Raw genomic sequence first — 17,496 nt, 5'->3', positions numbered from 1 at the left:
CTGCTGAATAAACCAGCTGGAAAATCATTCATCACTGTTACCCCTTCCCATCTAGCCATTCCCCAGCCACTTCCATTGCCCCAGCTTCCCTATCAACCTGCCATACTTTGCCTCTGCAGCCAGAATAGCCATATAACTCTCATTTAGTTTGTTCCTTTCCCAGATTCCCCTTCCCACCTGAGCTTGTTCTTTCCCCTCCCCATCCACAACTGTTCTGCATCTTCGATTCCAGCAGGGCTTTCTTTCCGGCTATCAATGTCCCAGCTTCCCTCCGGTGCCCAGGGCTTGAGTTTACAAGATCTTGTGGCCAGGGTCAATGATACGGGTGCCAAGGCCTTGTAAATCCCATGTATAAACCTTGTATAGATCTAAGTTTATTGAGGGAGACTTCTCATTCTATATATTTCTCTGTGTGATATAAAGACTGTGTTACAGCTACTTATTTTTTTAAATAATATTTTTTATATCAAACAGAGTAAGTCCTTGTTTTCTTTTCTGTTGCCAGAGATAATTGCTCCTTGCTAGTATGCAGTGATGCTGAGAAATCTGTTTAGAAGAAGCTCTCCCTCTCATACCTCACAGTTCAAAAGAGGAGAGCTATACAGCGCAGGTTCTTCAATAGTGGCAGTAGTACAACTGTTGCTCTTGGATTACAGTCTCCAGGTTAATTCTCTGCAAAGACCAATTGTTCAAGGTAGCAGTTTACTCGCACAGAAGGGATTCATGATAAAATCATAAAGGGATAACAAAAAGGAGGAGTTATGCCTTTGGCGCATTTAGCTTTGCAGCTTAGCACACGGTTATTCTGCAAACAGCCAATTTGTCCGGCCAGGATTGCCTTTGAAATATCCTTAGCTGAGCAATGCATTTGGGAATCTTTAGATGCAAGACAGCTTGCCAATAGTGCCTTAAGTTGCTGAGTGCCAGAAATCCCTACTGTAAATGAGTTTCACAGTAGCCTCCCTGTACGTGGAGTCTGTGACAGGTAGTGATGGGCATTTTGCTGTTTCTACAGCCTTCCTCAGTCTCACTTTGTTTTCTCTGTGCATGTGCAGTGGGTTTAGACATTTATATGCCAGTATCTAAAGCTTAGTGCAAATTTTAGGGGGTCAGGACTTTGGAAAATCAGGTCATTTGCCTAAGTATGAAACCCTGGCACCATTGATGGCAAAGGCAAAACTCTTACTAACTCAATGATGTCAAGCTTTCTAGTTTGCTGCTAAATACAGATTTTTGCGCATCACATTAAGGGCAGCAATTGGATCCTAAGTTTTTAATGTTCTGGTGTATTTTACATTCATTTTATGGTTCCTTATCGTTCTTAACTGTTCTTGAGTAGAAGCCATTTCACATTGTAGTCGGGACATTTGACCATATCTAAACCACAGGAGGCATATGTCAAGAAAGAAGCTTATAAACTGTAAAACTTATAAACCTCTTCTGTTCATTTTACTTGGTCTTTCATCTACACACATTTTTCCAGAGACAGATCAGTTGTTATATGGAACTCAAGCATTATGTAGCTTAAATAGAGTGTCTACATACACAGATCACATGAGAGTATAGAAAATTATCCTTATAAAGAAAACCCTGCTTATTTTACCTGTAGTTGTCAGAGGCTTTGCTTATTCAGTATTTTTTCAATTTCTTTTTTAACATTGCTTTACAATCAGCCTTTATATTTTATCTAGGTGTTGGAATAAAATGCAGCAGAAATGCTTGGTAAATGCATTTTTCAGACATTTCTATGGTGCTTTGATATATGGATATTTTAAAGAGCTAAATAGGTGCTCAATATATACATGATTATTTCACAGGAAGTGACATTCAACAGGAAATACTCCGTGAGCTGCAGAAAAACTGAGCAGAAAGCCCATGGCTGCCATGATTTTTCTCTATATCATTCTGTTTGTAGGAAAAATTGCATTAAACTATCTCTGGGGAATGCAATACACTCAAGATTGTGTCTTTGTAAATCTGTAATGAAGCATACAGCATAATTATTAATTTGTGGAAACCTGGGGTTAAAGTAACCTACTGGTAATATTACAAATGAAAATCAACTTTTTAAGGATTTTCAAGAAGCATAATGGGAGCTTGTATGTGTGGGGGTAAGTTTAAAAGACTGTAGGGAAGACAGCTTATATGGAGGGCAGATTGGGAAGTGGGTAAAAACTAGGGTAAAACAGAAGCCAGAGTTTCTCCCTAAAAAGTGATGCAATTGCTATAATAACTATGGAAGCGACTGAACAGCAAGCAATTCCCCATTTAAGCATTTTGGCCAATGCACACATGGACTGTTTTTTGAACCTGATGAATGAGAGTTTGGTAAGCAGGGTGCTTGCAGATCAGTGTACCTTAGTGTGCAAATAAATGTAAAAGAAAAAAAAGCTGTATGCAATAATGAATAGTCAAGTGTATAGAAAAGGTCAGGCAGGTAATCATAGAAATTAAAAATAGAAAGACCTACTTAGCCTATTCACCAGCCAGTGCAGTGAGTGAAATGCACTGTATTAAGCGCGCTTCTGATAGTGGAAGGTATTAGGGCTATTAGACTGTGGAATAGTCTGCCAAGTCAAGTCCTGGCAGCTATATTGATCCAGACACTTCAAATTATAATTGACAAAGCATTGGATTTCTAAACTATAGGCAATGATCATGCACAAGCCCTCAAAGATAGACAAGAAGACTAAGAGGTCTTTTCCTTCAGCAATGCAAATTGGAGTCCGTGGCCATGTCAGCCAGAAGGCATGTGATGCAATCAAAAGCCATTCGTTTTAAAAAAGGAGAAAAGGAAATATTTCTATAAAATATTTTGTTAACCTGTGGAACAAATGGCCACGTTATAATATTGAAGAAAATGGCTTTGTGAGGATTAGCAGTTGTAGGACATATGGCAAAAACTCGAGTTATTATTTGCTTCACTGCAGAAGCCGATCAGCAAGCGATGTGAGGAAGACGTTTCCCCTGATGGTACATTATTACGAAATGTTTTAAGCAAGGTTCTGAAATTGACCACTGGTGGAAAAAGAAGGGCAAACCAGATGGGCCATTGATTTATGCAGTCTTAGAGTGTGGGATTATTTGGGACTATCCTGTCCGTCTGTCTATCATTCAGTCTGTCAATCTATTGTTACTACCCTGTGATTCCTCCCCCTGCCCCCTAATGAATGGTCACTTCATGAATGGACTGGCCATCAAAACCCAAGATGGATTTATACAGCCGGCCCTGCTCAGTAGGAGGAGGCAATGCCTAATCTAAACGGGGATGTCCCAATAATCATATAAACTAAACAAATAGTCTCAGCAAAGTTAAGTCATAGAAAACTCCAAAGCCAAGTTTGCAACTTGACCCAAAATAGCAGCAGACATGGCCTCTTTGTTCAAGGGCACATTCATCCCATCTGACAGCGATTTCCTCCCCAAAGAGCCTACTGATAGATGGGGAGGATTCTAATGCTGTAACTATGATACCTCCTCTCTTGCTGTCCAGGCATCGACAGCTTGTACTTGTTTTCCTTGGACTGTACTTATTTAGGCAGATTATGTTCCTTCCAGAAAAAAGGATGTAAAATCATCGCTCCAAAAGTTCTCCTTGGCTGCAGCTTTCATTTCCAGCATATTCTTGGGCTGTTTCTATTTAAACTTCTAATCCCCTGATAGTGCAACACCTCTAAGCTACGGGCTTGGAAGGGAAATATTAAGATAGAGTGCCTGATGGGATCTTTCCAGTGTTTTGAAGCAAGTTGTTTGTAGAACCACAGACAGAAAGGGAGAGGGTGAAGCATCTGCATGGGATTGTCTGTCGTCAGGCAGTCTCTAGGGCTAGGGACAGACATTCACAAAGCCGAAGCCAGAATCGATGCAACTTTTTCAGGTTAGTCTAACCTGCCTAGACTGAACCACTTTGCAACAGGGCAAACATTCTCTCTGGACTGAGAAAATGCAAGTACATGCCTATAGTTTCTCAGGCCAGGAGCTGGAGGACACTAGCACATGCCCTCGGCTGCAGAAAAGCTGTGCTGGGGGGGCATGGTCAGTCTAGGATGAACTGTCCGGAGAGGGGTTTAATTCCCTCCTCTCTATCCCACCAGGCACATAGTAGCACCAGCATCTGGAGTGGACTAGAGCACTTCCAGCCCCACCACCCCCCGTGCCACCGTGCATCTGGAAGAATACGTCCCCTCCTGCTGGGAGGGGGCTGGGCCCAAGTGTAGACCGAGTCTCCCCATCGCTTGGTCTGCAGCCACCACTTGCTCTACGCTCGGGGCCAACCCCCTCCCAGCAGGAGGGGGCATAGTCCACCGGACACTGCCCCGAGCACAGACCAAGCAGCAGCTGTAGCCGGGACGGGCAGACCTGGCTGCAGTACCCTGGGGGCAGAGCGAGGAACCCCACTCCCTGTCCCCCCAGAGGCCCTGCAGGTGGTGTCTGGCCCTGCTATCACCCAGCCGCTGGAGTGGCAAGGAGGGAGCGACTGTGATGGGCAGCCCCTTTCCCTGTCTCCCCAAGTGTGAGCACCTTTCTGGCTGGGGCCGTGCTCCAGAGCCAGCAAAGCTGCTGCAGAGTGTGGTGGCACTGGGGGGCCTGGGAGGGCTCTGGCCCACTCTGGATGCTGGTGCTGCCATGTGCAGCCCACCACAGTGCTGCCAGCCCGCAGGATAGCACTCCCGCAAGGAAGCGGCTCATACTCCTCGGATTTATGACAGGGGATGCTGCCCCCAACAAGAGCTGTCCCCCTCCTGCTGCAGCGGTGGGGTGGGGGCATGGCCAGATGCTGACCCACAGGGCCCCTTGGGGTGGTCAGGGACAGCAGTTATTCCTCCTCCCTCCAGCGTCCAGTGGAGGGGACAGGATGGGGCCTTATCTGCATCAGGGAGTGAGCACAGTGGCAATGGTGGGCAGACCTGGATGCCAGTGGGGGAAGAGGAGAGACTAACTCTCTTCACTGCCCCCCTCTGCCTCATGGGCCATGGTATCCCACAGCTGCCACAGCGAGGGGGGAGTGCCTGGCAGACCCGGCTCAGGTCCCTGCCGGTGGGATAGAGAGGAGGAGTTAAACCTCTCCCTGACCAGACCCCCACCCCTGCCTGTTCCTGCTCCAGCTGGGGAGCAGAGGGGCAGCCAGTCTGATGGGTTTTGAGCAGAGAACCCCCAGAGAGCATGCTGGGATGCTGGCGGACTCTGGCTTAAGTTAAACCAGGAAGGCATCTTGGACAAACATTGCATAAACCAGTTTGACCCAAATCAGTTAAGTCTGATACTACATTCAACCAGGTTTTTTCTCAAATCAGTTTCAGCCATTTTGAAGCTGGTTTATATACACTGAACATCTCTTCTGTTACAGATTTAAACTAGTTTCTGATCACTTAAACCGGTTTATGTGTAATGTCTGTCTCTAGCCTTAATCACAGGTCCTCAGTTGTGGTGTGTGTCTGATAAGGGTGCCAGCCTGACACTGCTGCCAGGAGAAACTGCCCCACCATGCCTCTGTTTCCAGGAGACACCATGTAGGGCTGGATCAGGAAGTGCCTGCAGTAGGATGGGGTACCCCACTGCAGATTGGCCTGACAGGAGGCTGTTGCTGCGGGCCTGCTTAAGAGTGCAGACTGGCAGTGCCGCTACTGCGGACAGGATACAATAAGTGCCCCCTGGGCTTCGTCCATCAAGACAAAGGGGGCAAGGGCAGCACATCTCCCCTGAGCAAGAAAAACTAAGTGAGAACCACTGCTCTAAACAGGGTTCAAATTACACTTTGACTCTTGGTGGGGGTCTGCAAAAACAATTGGGGTGCCCATCACAATGTCCTAATAGAATCAGAGACCCCGCCTCCAGGTTATGATTTTCAAATCTTACAGGGGGGCTCTCATCTTTTATGGGGGAGCTTCCCCCCACCTCCCCGTAATTCGAAATCCTGGCTCTAGACACTTCGGGCCAGATTATATTCTGTTTTTTATGTGCCGAGGTGGATTTTAGGTTCTTTCCTGTGATTCTATTCCATCCTTCCCAAGTACCTCAAAAGGTAGGTGGATCACCATCTTCCTCACTGCTTTTTTGTGATTATCCTAAGGGGAGGATGATGGCCTGTTAAAAAAGTAGATGCATTAACGGGTTTCCAGGACTTGAACAGGGTAGAATAAAATTGCACTTAGGAACCCAATATGTGGAACGGAAACTGGCACTTACTCTATTATTGCCATTCAGTTTTCCTCTAGAAGACACCTAGTGATCTCCTACATTGCCCTTCTGCCTTGCCACGTCTTCTTTGTTGTAGTCATGATGGACCTTTGTATACACCACTAAATTGGCCTTTAAAGAAACTTAAATCCCCTTTTGCACCACTTCAATGGCGTTGCTGTTTGCACACACAGTGGCGTATTCCGCTTTAAATGACTTTGCTACGTAGGAAGAAAAAACACCTCCGCCAATGGTGATGCATAGGGGGAGCACGGGGTGCATGTGCACCCCCTGAGAGCACCAGTGCACCCCCAGACTAGCCGAGCTCACTGCTTAGGTGATGGGCGGGGTGGGGGGCTGTGGGAGTGCCGGTGCCCCCCCTGCAAGCGCCAGCTGATTGCTGCAATTGCTGCAGCCACTCCCGGAAGTGGCTGCAGCCATCAGCCTGCGCTTGCTCCCAAAAGCAGCCACAGCCACTACTGGAAGCGGCTGCAGCGATTGCAGGATCATCCACGGTGGACCACCCCCCTCCACACCGGTCACCAGGATTGGCCACAGGGGACACCCCCACCGGTTGGTAGGATCGGCTGTGGGGCGATTTTCTCCACCAGTCGGCAAGACTGGTCGCAGGGGGGACATGTGCTCCCTCTGACTAAGGCAGCAACAGTCACCCATGACCTCCGCGGTGCTCTATTTTGCTACCTAACAAAGTGCAACAGTGCATGGGACACTGGAAGCTGACGTGCTCGGGGCTTGGTGGGCCCTGCGCAGCTCAGGGGCTGTGGGACCCAGCGGCAGCCCATGCAGGCAGGCTCCACTGAAGAAAAAAAAAGCGTCAAGTCTGATCTTTTTTTTTTTCTCCTGGAGCCTGCCTGCCTACCTAAGCTGTGCAGTGGGCCCAGTGCTTCCCTCTGCAGCTGCGGCGGGGGGTGGTGCTTTCCTCCATGGCTGTGGCACCCCCCAGGACTACCTGGGTGGGTGACAGCAGGCAGGTGCCACCTGGGGGGCCCCCGTGCAGCTCAGGGACCGCTCACCCTGCCAACAGCTTGCCCCCCTACCGCCAAAGAGGTAGGTAAGGATCAGGCCCCCACCCTTTTGTACATGCCACAGGGGTTTAGTTCAGTTTATTTCTTCCTAAATTTAAACATTTTTTTTAAAAAACCCACCATTTCAATTTAGGGAGAACTAAACCAAATTAAACCCCTGTGGCATGTACAAGCAGTCCCTAGTAGCAGCTGCCAATAAAACAGAACAAAAACTGCATCTCTCCCCTTTCTTAGCACCATTGCTTGGCCAACAACATATTCTCCAGACTTGGAATAAATACAGTATGTCTGTACCCCTGTTGGACTAGTTTACAAGACTTATCAAGCCCTTTGATGACCATTGGCTGAGCTTTTGTTTTGGACCATGTCATTCATTAGTTTCCCTCTCTGATACATGGTACAGTGCAGTTTTATGTTAGTTTTCACTTTTTGACAGGTCTGGCTTCATTGACTTGTTCAAAAGCAATGAGTGTAAATGAGCCTGGCAACATTTCTAACTTTACTAACCTAGTCAAAAATGGGGGGAAATGCTTGACAAAATCCAATATTAATGAAAAAAAATACTAATGATATTGTCCACACCAGTTAAACAGCTATGCAGTTGCCTGTGCCCCTGCCCCCTGTCCTTCCCCCACATTGCCTGGGCAAGTAAGTAAAGTTCAACAAGCCTCATGTCAACCTTTTCATTAACAGACTTAGTGAAAGCAATTTCTACAAAATCTAAACTTTGTTTCTGAAACAGGGAGAAAAATGTGCCTTTAAGAAGATTTACATGTAATCATTTGCAGTGACCTTCAGACTTTATATGGGGTGTTCTGGATCAGAGAGAGCATTAGTGTCAGATGGAGACAGGCCATTTCATGGGCAGCTCATCATCCTTCCTACTGATTACATTATTCTTTTACGAGTTGGGCTTGAGCAAAGCCAAGCAAGCTTTTGTAATGCTGATCCATAATTAGGCCTGTGCTTCCCTTAAAATCTTAGAGGATATGGATGATTTGCATAAAAATTTCACACACAAGAAGAAATAACACAAATGTTACAAAGATTTACATTGCATATAATAACTATATAAGAAATGTTCTTCCTTCCTTCCTTCCTTCCATATATTTTTCCTTTATATATCTAGGTTGACCTTTATTCATTTGTTTATTTATTGCTTTGGAGAGAGATACAAGCAGACTCTCTTGCATTTGGAAATGAGATTAATTACTCGTGCTTTAGTGTAACACCAAAGTCACATTTGTTTGGTCTGATTTTCAGAAAATTGTATAGCTAATTTGCATATGCTTTTTTTCCACTCTTGTTCCCACAAATGACCAACAGGGATGGGTAGGTGGGCTGTGGGTATAGGTGTAGGGATGTGTGTGTTCAGCTCATGCAGTTTCTCATTTAATTTTCTGAAACTTGGGCTATTATTCCTAGGGGTGGCAGAATCCGTCTTAAGCAATGTTGTACTACCCCAGGGCACGAAAGGAATTACATTCCTTCCTTTCTCCTCAGCTCCATTCAAGGGACAGTCATTTTCTGCTGGCTCATATCCCTGCACTGATTTACTTGGTCCAGACTTTTTCTTGGGGCAGGAGGAGAGAAGAGCATGGTCTCTGTTTCTTGCTCCTCTCATCCCTGTTTCAGGAAGGGAGGAACCTCTGCACCATTACCTTGATAGGCCCACAAACCTCTGCAAGGGTAGAGGAATGCTACTTCCCATTCTGTGCTTGCAGAAAACTGCTCCCTGTATCAAAAGCAAAGCCTCCCTGACAACTGCATTTCTGTCTGACAGCCAGATAGCATCTACCCTGGTGCCATCCCAGAAGAGCCTGCTCTCCAGCAGCCTATTTGTGAAGTGTGGTTGATGAGCTATAGACAGAAGGGAGTAGGTGTCCTTCCCATGTCCCTTCACTGGGTTCTTGACCTGGCTGGCCAGCCCCAGTGCTCTCATCATGAGCTTTTGGTACCTAAGCTCCTCTCTACACTCCTCATCGCTTCCCTGTCAGCCCAAAGGAACCCACAAGGATAGGCTGGGTTCAGTGAAGGTGAGCAGGGAGAAACTGGGATTCCTGCCCAAAATGTTCATCCATCCTAACTTATTGCATCCATGGGAAAGGCATTTTCACCATGACTATGCCCTACTGGCAGGCAGTGGTGTAAAGCAACAATTGCCAACCTTTTTGGGGAGGCAAGCCAGAATGACCCAGCTCAGGTCTAAGGTGGGCAGGCACTAGGATCTGGCCGCTGCTTTTCCCTGCTGCCTGACTGTGGCATGGGCAATCGGCTGCAGCAGCATGTGGCAGGTAAAGCCCCCTCCCCACCAGAACGCAGCCGAACTCCCCTGGGTCTGTGGGCCAGATGCAGTGGCTCAACAAGCCGGATCCTGCCCAGGGCTTGTAGGTTGCTAACCTCTGGTGTAAAGCAAATGTCCATTTTCAGAGAGTGAAATGTGCTTTCAGAGAGTGAAATGTGAAATCAGGGCTGCAAAAAATGACGATGTAAGTCACCCATCCCCCTGGTGACATCTGTCCCCTGTGACTCTGTCCTTAGCAGCAGTTCAAATGAGTGCAGTTCTCTCACCCTGCCCTCATATGGGCCTGTTTCTAATATGACAGGTTTTTTTAGGGGGGTGCCACCACTCTCTTACATTTTCAAGGCCCACTAGTTATTTCTGAGTTTTGAAGCCGTCGTAACTGCCCGGATTTTTCTTGTTAAGCGGATATGCGTTTGTTCCTTTTATTTTTTCCTTTTTCCCTCCTCTCTCTACAGCCATACATCAAACCCACAAAATTGAATCAAATAAAATAAAAAAAAAGCTCAGGTGAAACCCCAGGAAATATAAATGACTAAGAATAGTTTTCAAAGGCTGCTTTTTTAAAAAAAAAAAAAATTTAATCAATTCCTAGCACATGATATATACTTCCTGTTGAACTAACAATGTTGTGACCACCTATTGTTAAAGAACAGCAATAAATTTCAATAACAACTTCTTATTTCTATGATTCACTGCCACGTTTTGCCAGAAAGCTAGCTCGACTTGCTTTTTCCAGAGGTGTTTTATGCTATCCATATGAAAGGCACGATATGCTGTGAGTCCTCAGGAGAATTCGCGGTGGGGGGAGGATGGGGTTTCACTCCCTACCTGACTCCAAGGCAGCCAGACTTGTGTCAGCTAAAAAAGTTGGTCTAATAAAAGATATCTGATTCACCCAAAGAACCTTGTCTGCCTGTGTTCTTAGACCAACACGGCTACAACCTAAACCCCAGCTAAAAAAGCAGCATTTTAACGTGCACTAAGCAAGGGCCCGTTTCAGGTAGCCTGTTCCCCCTCGCCTTAAAAATCTACGTGCCAGACTTGCATAGCTGTTTCTCCCACCCCCCTCTTTAAATCAGCAGGGATTATAATGCCCTGAAATACAAGTGGAGCAAGTTACTGCATTTTATATTCTGCAAAGCACTTTTAAGCAGGCAAGGTAGCTGCCCCACACCTTTTCCCACCTTACCATGTCACAACCCATGTCAAAGGCCGTGGTTTGAGATGCCCTGATGCCAGCTCTGCTGATACTTCTGTGTCACCGTTCATCTTAACTATGCACACGTTAAAGATCTCACCCTTAATGTATTACTTCACGCTTGTGGGTTTGAGTCCATTTGAAATGGTGTGTGCAAAATGGACTGATTCTTCCTCTTTTTTGCCAGTTATAGGTACAAACACATTTCTGTTGTATACGCAGGTCATGGATTTCTTCAGCTTCAAGACTAGATATAGTTTTAATAGAAATCAAAAAGATTTAGTTTGGATGGCAGGCAGGATGGCTCCAAATCATTGTGCAAGGAGGACAGAAAAAAGATGCATATGTTTTAGCTCCTTTTTTTTTTTTTTGGTTTGACAGGGTAATGAACTCAGCCAGCACGTTATGGAGTATGCTTTTTTTTCTAAAATTTATCCAGCCTGGCTTTGAATCCAGAATGACTGTGAGGCCTCTTTTAAAGGCAAGGCTTTGGGGATAGTGTAATTTTGATTATGATGGTGCTTGGCATTGCCACTATAATTAAGGCTCCACTGGCAGAGTTGTTATCAACTTCAGTTTTTTATGGCTGTATAATAAGCTGAGCAATTTAGCTGCTGTGACCTGATGCAGACGTTCTGAACTGGTATCTGCGGTAGTTCCTGCTTCTAATTAATAGCAACATGACTTTTTTTCCTGTTTCCTGATATTACGTTATTGTATTTTGCTATTCGAAATGGTATTTTCAGATATGAGAAATAGACTCTGAGTCTGATCCAGCCGAATGAAGAGGCAAGAGAAACAGATTGAAGGGCTATTTTTGACACTGCCACTGACTTGCTGTGTTACTTGGGACAGGCTACTGTCTGCTTTTCAGGTCCCCTGAGCATAAGGAGTGCTCCATCATGCTGAGGCTGAAATTCTCAGTGTATTGGCAAGCACCTTGCAGTCTGCAGCTGAAAGTCGCTAGTGGATGGTGCCATAGAAATCTGATGCTAACAATTCATTTATTGTAGACAATATCCTTCTAAATATTTTGGCCAATGTTACATTAACTCTACTGAAATACCTGCCTTAAGGCATTTGCAATGGGAAAAAATCAGTGTTCATCAGCACCTGATATCTAACCAGTTTGGGACAAATTTAACTTTTATGATGATCCCAAGAGAGGCATTTTACTGCCCTTAATTGCTGGGCATCTCGTTGTGTGCCCTAAATTACTGACTTCCTAATAACTGTTCTTGATGGTAGACTTTCTAAGGGTCCATTCCTGTGAGGTGTTCAATGCCTTTGAAGAGATGCAATGACTTTTGCAAGATTAAACCAAAGTGTATAGTATGAACTGAAGCTTTCCTTATTATTTTTCGGAACTTTTTCCTGAAATATTATGGACCAGTGTGGTACTTCCCTGTTTTTTCCCTCCAGCTTTTAAGTAGCTGAGTGTATTTTACAGGTTTATTTTAAGTAGGGAAATAGAACCTTTTTGGTAAACCATTTCCAAAATTTGTGATTCTTCAATACATTTCTAAATCTTCTAGAGGTTTCAACATATCTTTCCCTGTTACTGGGGGGTTTGGGTTTTTTTCCCCAAAAATGGTTTAAGCTGAAATACTGGCATATTGGTACAATGAGAAGTTTATGTTTAGCTTTCCCTTAACCAGTGAAAGTAGCATATCATTCATACAGAGCTGTGCAACTTTTTATTATTTGTGCTCCAGGTCCAAAGAACATTTGGACTATTCCTTGTAAAAAAGGATACATGGGATGGATACAAAATGATGCCAAGGGACCCATCGTTGGAATTGGTTTTGTTTTTCTTTTCATTAGTTTCCAAATTACAAGGGTGTGCATAATGAATGGGTGATCTGGTCCTTCTGTTTTATATTTTTTTGAAAGAGAAATACCACATGTTGTCAACGGATTTGGCCTATTTGCTCAGGTTCCATAGCAACCCACTGTTACTGTGAATTCATTTTGTACTAATCAATTAGAAAATTTTCCTCTAGAAGCCAGGACGAAAGCAGATGAGCCAAATCCTACTTGCCTGACTCAGGCACATAGTCCCCCTGGCTTCAGTGAGATTACCTGCATGAGTAAAGTAAAGGATTTAGCTTGGTGTCTTGGACCCACTGCTGGCTTTAGATTTGTTAGATGCTGACATTTATTTTTGGCATTTTGTACAATCAACAAGAAGCAGATAATGCTCTTAAAGAATTGTTTATGTGAGGCTATCAGCTACATTTGATTTGTACACCGGAGACAGTTGATACATTTAACATGAAGGTGTTATTGTGCCTATGTATGTTTTACATGTGAATTGGAAGCCATACAGCTATGAGCAAAACTGACTGATGTCCCTCTTTAAACAATAGCTTGTGGAATCCCCTCTTGTATCCACATAAATCCTGTTTGCATAAGGAGGTGGGGGGATTTTCCAGGATACACAGCAGTATGTGTCTATGCCCTGGAAATGACTGCATATGCGAATAGCATTGTTAGTATGCATGAGCTTACTGAAATCTTCCATATAAAAGGTCAGATCATGCACTCCTTGAAGCCCAAGAGAACTTAAACGTGTATTCGATAAGGGTGTAGGTGATTAAAATCTAGTGCGGACTATAGAGTAAGTTTTCCTTAGCTTTTCTTTTCCCCTTGCCATTATTTCAGTATTGGAGAAGGGTCACACTAGGAAAAATCTAGGGAAATGTAGTATCAAAAACTATTGTAAAATAGTATAAACCGTCTGACACAAACCGACAGAAGCATTGATATTTTGCACGTGGGACCGTTGTAACTTCACATTGTCATACTCCTGCCATGTGCACTGCCTGACTTGAGCAAAGCACCAAGAGTATGAGGTGTATTAGGATAGCCCAAGTTTTACCATTCCCATATATTTGTTAAATTTAGTCATCTTATTTCTCTCCCTTTTAATAAAGGTTTCATAAAGAATCTGGGGTTGAAAATATTATGGGCTTGTATGTTAGCTGGTCTTGGGGTTTGTGTGGCTGGAAAGTATTATCTTCTGTCAACTGGAATAGGGCCATTATGAGAGCCCAGGATAGTGAGCTGGATGGACCTGTGGTCTGACCCAGGGTGACATTTCTTGTGTCATTATGGGCCTGGAGAGCTAAATTCTGAGAGAGATTTAGGAACTAGGCTTCCTGGAGACATAGATAAAGCATCTTCCAGTTTATTAAGCATCACATTAGGATTCAGGGTTTCACAGCAGAAATACTAGAAATGTATAGAATTCATATTAGAGTTGAACAATTTTGTGGCAAATTAGGACCATTATAGTTTATATTGGTCACCCCTGCCGCTCTAGAAGCACAACTTGTGCTGAAGGTGAATTATTATAGGGCCTCTGAGCCACAGATAAGCCATTCTGATTCCATTGATTAGAGGCCTGTGGATTAGCTAGTTCACTGCTGGGCCTGATTTGGATCGCCGCTAAACCAGAATTAATCAAGGATAACCTGAAAAGGTCAATGGAATTACACCACTATGCCTGACCTCCGCCAGAGGCCAGTTTGGGGAAGGACAAAGAAGAAAACCCATTCCCCTCCCTGGCCTGATCTTTTTAAGGGGGTGTGCTCCTCTGAGTGTGATGGCCACAACTAGAATTTGCCTTTCTGTAGATGGGGTAGAAAAGGGCTAGAAAATGCTTATCTGTTTGTATGAGGCCTGCATGTCCCCCCCACTGTGTGTTTCATAGCTTCATAGATGTTAGTGTGGGAAGGGACCTCAGCAGATCATCGTGTCCAACCCCCTGCCTAGACAGGAAAGAGGACAGATGACCCCAGCCAAATGCCTATCCAGCCTCTCTTAAAGACCCCCAAGGTAGGGGAGAGCACCACCTCCCTGGGAAGCCCATGTTCCTCTCATTGCCTCAAAAAGTCAGGGATATGTGGGGTTAACTACATCCATAGGCTATCATTCCCATTTCACAGACTGTGAGATTGAAGTATGGTCAGGCTAAGTGAGGAGCTTAAGGTCACAAAGGAAAGCTGTTGCAGAGCAGTGCTCTGTTCCCAAGTCTTGGGCTAGTGCTCTAACCACTAGACACTGCTTCCCCCTCTCCTACTTCCCCCACCAAAACATTGCACATGCATAAGCCCACGTTCTTGCTGGCTAAAGAATAAATACCCCATCTTTCCCTCCAGCTGCCTTACTACCTACACAGTTATTGCAGAGGGAGATCTACAGCTTTCTGGCTCCCCTAGCAGGAAGGGTGTGTGGCTGTGAGTCCATAGACTGCATTCCAGAGATTTCGAGTTAACCATGTCTCGGAGCTGGGAGGAGGGATCTACACACAGATCAATCCAACCAAGAGCTTAATAAAATACATAGGGTTCATGGCTTCAGGCGCAGACAGCACCGAATGCAATCAAAACACTGTTGGTACATAGGAGTTTAGGCTTCTTAGCCAAGACTGACTACTTCTCAGGGGAGCCACAATTACTCGCAGCACCTCCGAGAACAGCAGCTTCAGGTTTCATTCCTCTGCATTCTCTAGTACCTTTGCTTTGCAGTCAACTGCGATCAGACCTTCGCGGAAAAACAATGCAGTCAAATGCTGTAGGACCCTTCTACGAGGTACAGGATCTGCATATACCCGGGAGGCAACTTCCAGAGGCAGGCACCCCGTGTCCATCATGACAAGGTCCAGTGACCAAGACTAAGGTGGGAGGAAACCAAGGGGGCAAAAGAGACCTTTTAGGTTTCTAAACCTTCTCATGCTCAATTGTTTTGGGGTTGTGTGCTCTTTCTACCGTGTTAACTTTGTGTCTAGTAGGAAATACTGTGCAACTATGCTGTTGTAGCATTGTAGTGTTGTTGCAGCCACGATGGTCCAGGGAATACACAAGCAGCAAGATTTGTGAGGCAAAGCAATGCCTTTTATTGGTCCGGCTTTAGTTGGGATGGATGTTAGACAAGCTTTCAGGCACAAAATGCCCTTCCTCGGATTGGAGAAGGAAGCAAGTATAGTCTGAAGAAGGGCATTGAGTGCCCAAAAGCTTCTGTTAACATTTACCCCAACTATAAAGTTGGTCCAATAACAGATTTTACCTTGCCTCACAAATCTTGCTTCTCATCTATGCTGTAGCATATAATTTTGTTGTGTTCAAATAGAGGTTCTTTACAACAAAAACTTTTACTAAGCTAGACAGTTTCCTTCTGGTGATTTTTCAGCTCTGAGTAATTTTGATGGATTTCCAAATGATAACTTTTTGGAAAATGTGAACGATTAATCATTGACTCTCCCAGGAAATGTTTCAAGGGAAAAAAAACACATTCAAATGCACTGTCCTGTATTTTAATGTATTATATGTCTGTGCTTATATTCCCCTTGTTTTTAAGTGATGTACTGCACATATTCTGACTGGAGACTTACCTGTGTGAGTAGCTTTCTTTTAGCTACTTGGGGGTTTAGGTTTGCCAGTGTTTTTCCAAAGTCTGCTTGATATCAGGCCCTGATCCTGCAGATCCTTTGCACCGTGTTTTTTAGAGCTGGGACCTGAATACTTTCTATGCTCCAGATCCCATTTCCTTTGAAGTCAGCAGGAGTACACTGTATAAATATTGTCTAAGAATCCAATTTAGTACATCGCTTCTGACTGCATCAGTGAAACTGCACTGCCTGGATTGACTTTTTGTGCCTGCCCTGTGACTAGTTAGCTCCATTTGCTCCCTGACAGGCACTAATGCAACATTAGTGGATCTCTCTGTACCCTTTACTCATACAAGTAACAGCTTTACTTTGAGTAAGGGCCTTTTGCTTTATAACCAGCACAGAGGACAAATTGAATGCAACCTCCAAACCAGTTTCAGATACTTTGGTAAGAAAGCATAGGAGCAAATAAATATTTCTTTTAAAATAAGCTTCGGTTTGAAGCGTAACCTTTTTTTGCTTCACGGTGCCCATTTCAGTATATCAGCATAGGCACCGTCAGAAGCCACAGGGCTTCCAAGACACGAACTGCACTATGCGAATATTTGAGTCTATGCATGTCTCTTAAGTCTAGCAAGACATGCCTATGCAGCGTATCTCTTCCCGCACAGTGCTAATCACACAGGCACGTTAATAAATATGTGCAATACGTCCTGTTTGGAAAGCCCCCTCCCCTTTGTGCATGCTTTCTGTTGACTTTCCTTGTGTCCCTTATAAATTTTTATTTTTTCTGTCTGTGTTTTGTGTTTGTGGTTCACAGGTCCTCCCTTGCATTGTTCATCCGCTTCATCAACCCCTATTGAGCAGTCCCCTTCCCCTCCCCCTTCCCCACCGGCCAATGAGAGCCAGAGAAGGTTGCTAGGCAATGGTGTGGCCCAGCCAACCCAGGACTCTGACTCTGAGGAAGAGTTTGTCCCTAATTCATTCTTAGTTAAAAGTGGCTCTGGAAACCTCTGTGTCCCTGCCAATGGTGAGTTATTCTCTCTACCTACTTTACTGCTTGCTTGTCTTACAAGATGTGTGTGGGCCTGTACAATGAAGGTTTGCTTTGTCTTTCGGGCTTGAATATTAATGCACCCTTTATTGGATGACTCCTGCTTGCAATTTACTGCTAATATCTGGAAAACGATGTTGCATTGAACCTCGCTGTGTTTCCTGCGGATTGCATCCCCTTGTCTGTCTGCTAAATGAACCGTTCGTGCTTGGGTTCGAACAAGCCACCCAACGAGACGGCACCTGAGCCCAGCTCCGAAACTTTTGCTTGTGCAGCAGCGGTGCTGAAATGTCACCCGCCGCCCAGGAGAGTTTTGTTTGCTGG

At 44.8% G+C, this 17,496-nt stretch overlaps 1 protein-coding gene across 1 annotated transcript in view; it reads left to right on the top strand.

Annotated features, from left to right (window-relative positions):
• Nucleotides 1–17,496, top strand: part of TENM4 (teneurin transmembrane protein 4) — a 520,289-nt gene that overhangs the window by 199,719 nt on the left and 303,074 nt on the right. Inside the window, 1 exon segment of the mRNA XM_025202552.1 lies at nucleotides 16,939–17,148. Coding sequence (XP_025058337.1) covers nucleotides 16,939–17,148 — 210 coding nt within the window.

The sequence above is a fragment of the Alligator sinensis genome, unplaced genomic scaffold (genome assembly GCF_000455745.1).
Source record: "Alligator sinensis unplaced genomic scaffold, ASM45574v1 scaffold1089_1, whole genome shotgun sequence".
NCBI lineage: Eukaryota > Metazoa > Chordata > Crocodylia > Alligatoridae > Alligator > Alligator sinensis.
The sequence above is the reverse complement of the archived record's forward strand: the minus strand, read 5'-3'. Positions and strand labels throughout refer to the sequence as shown.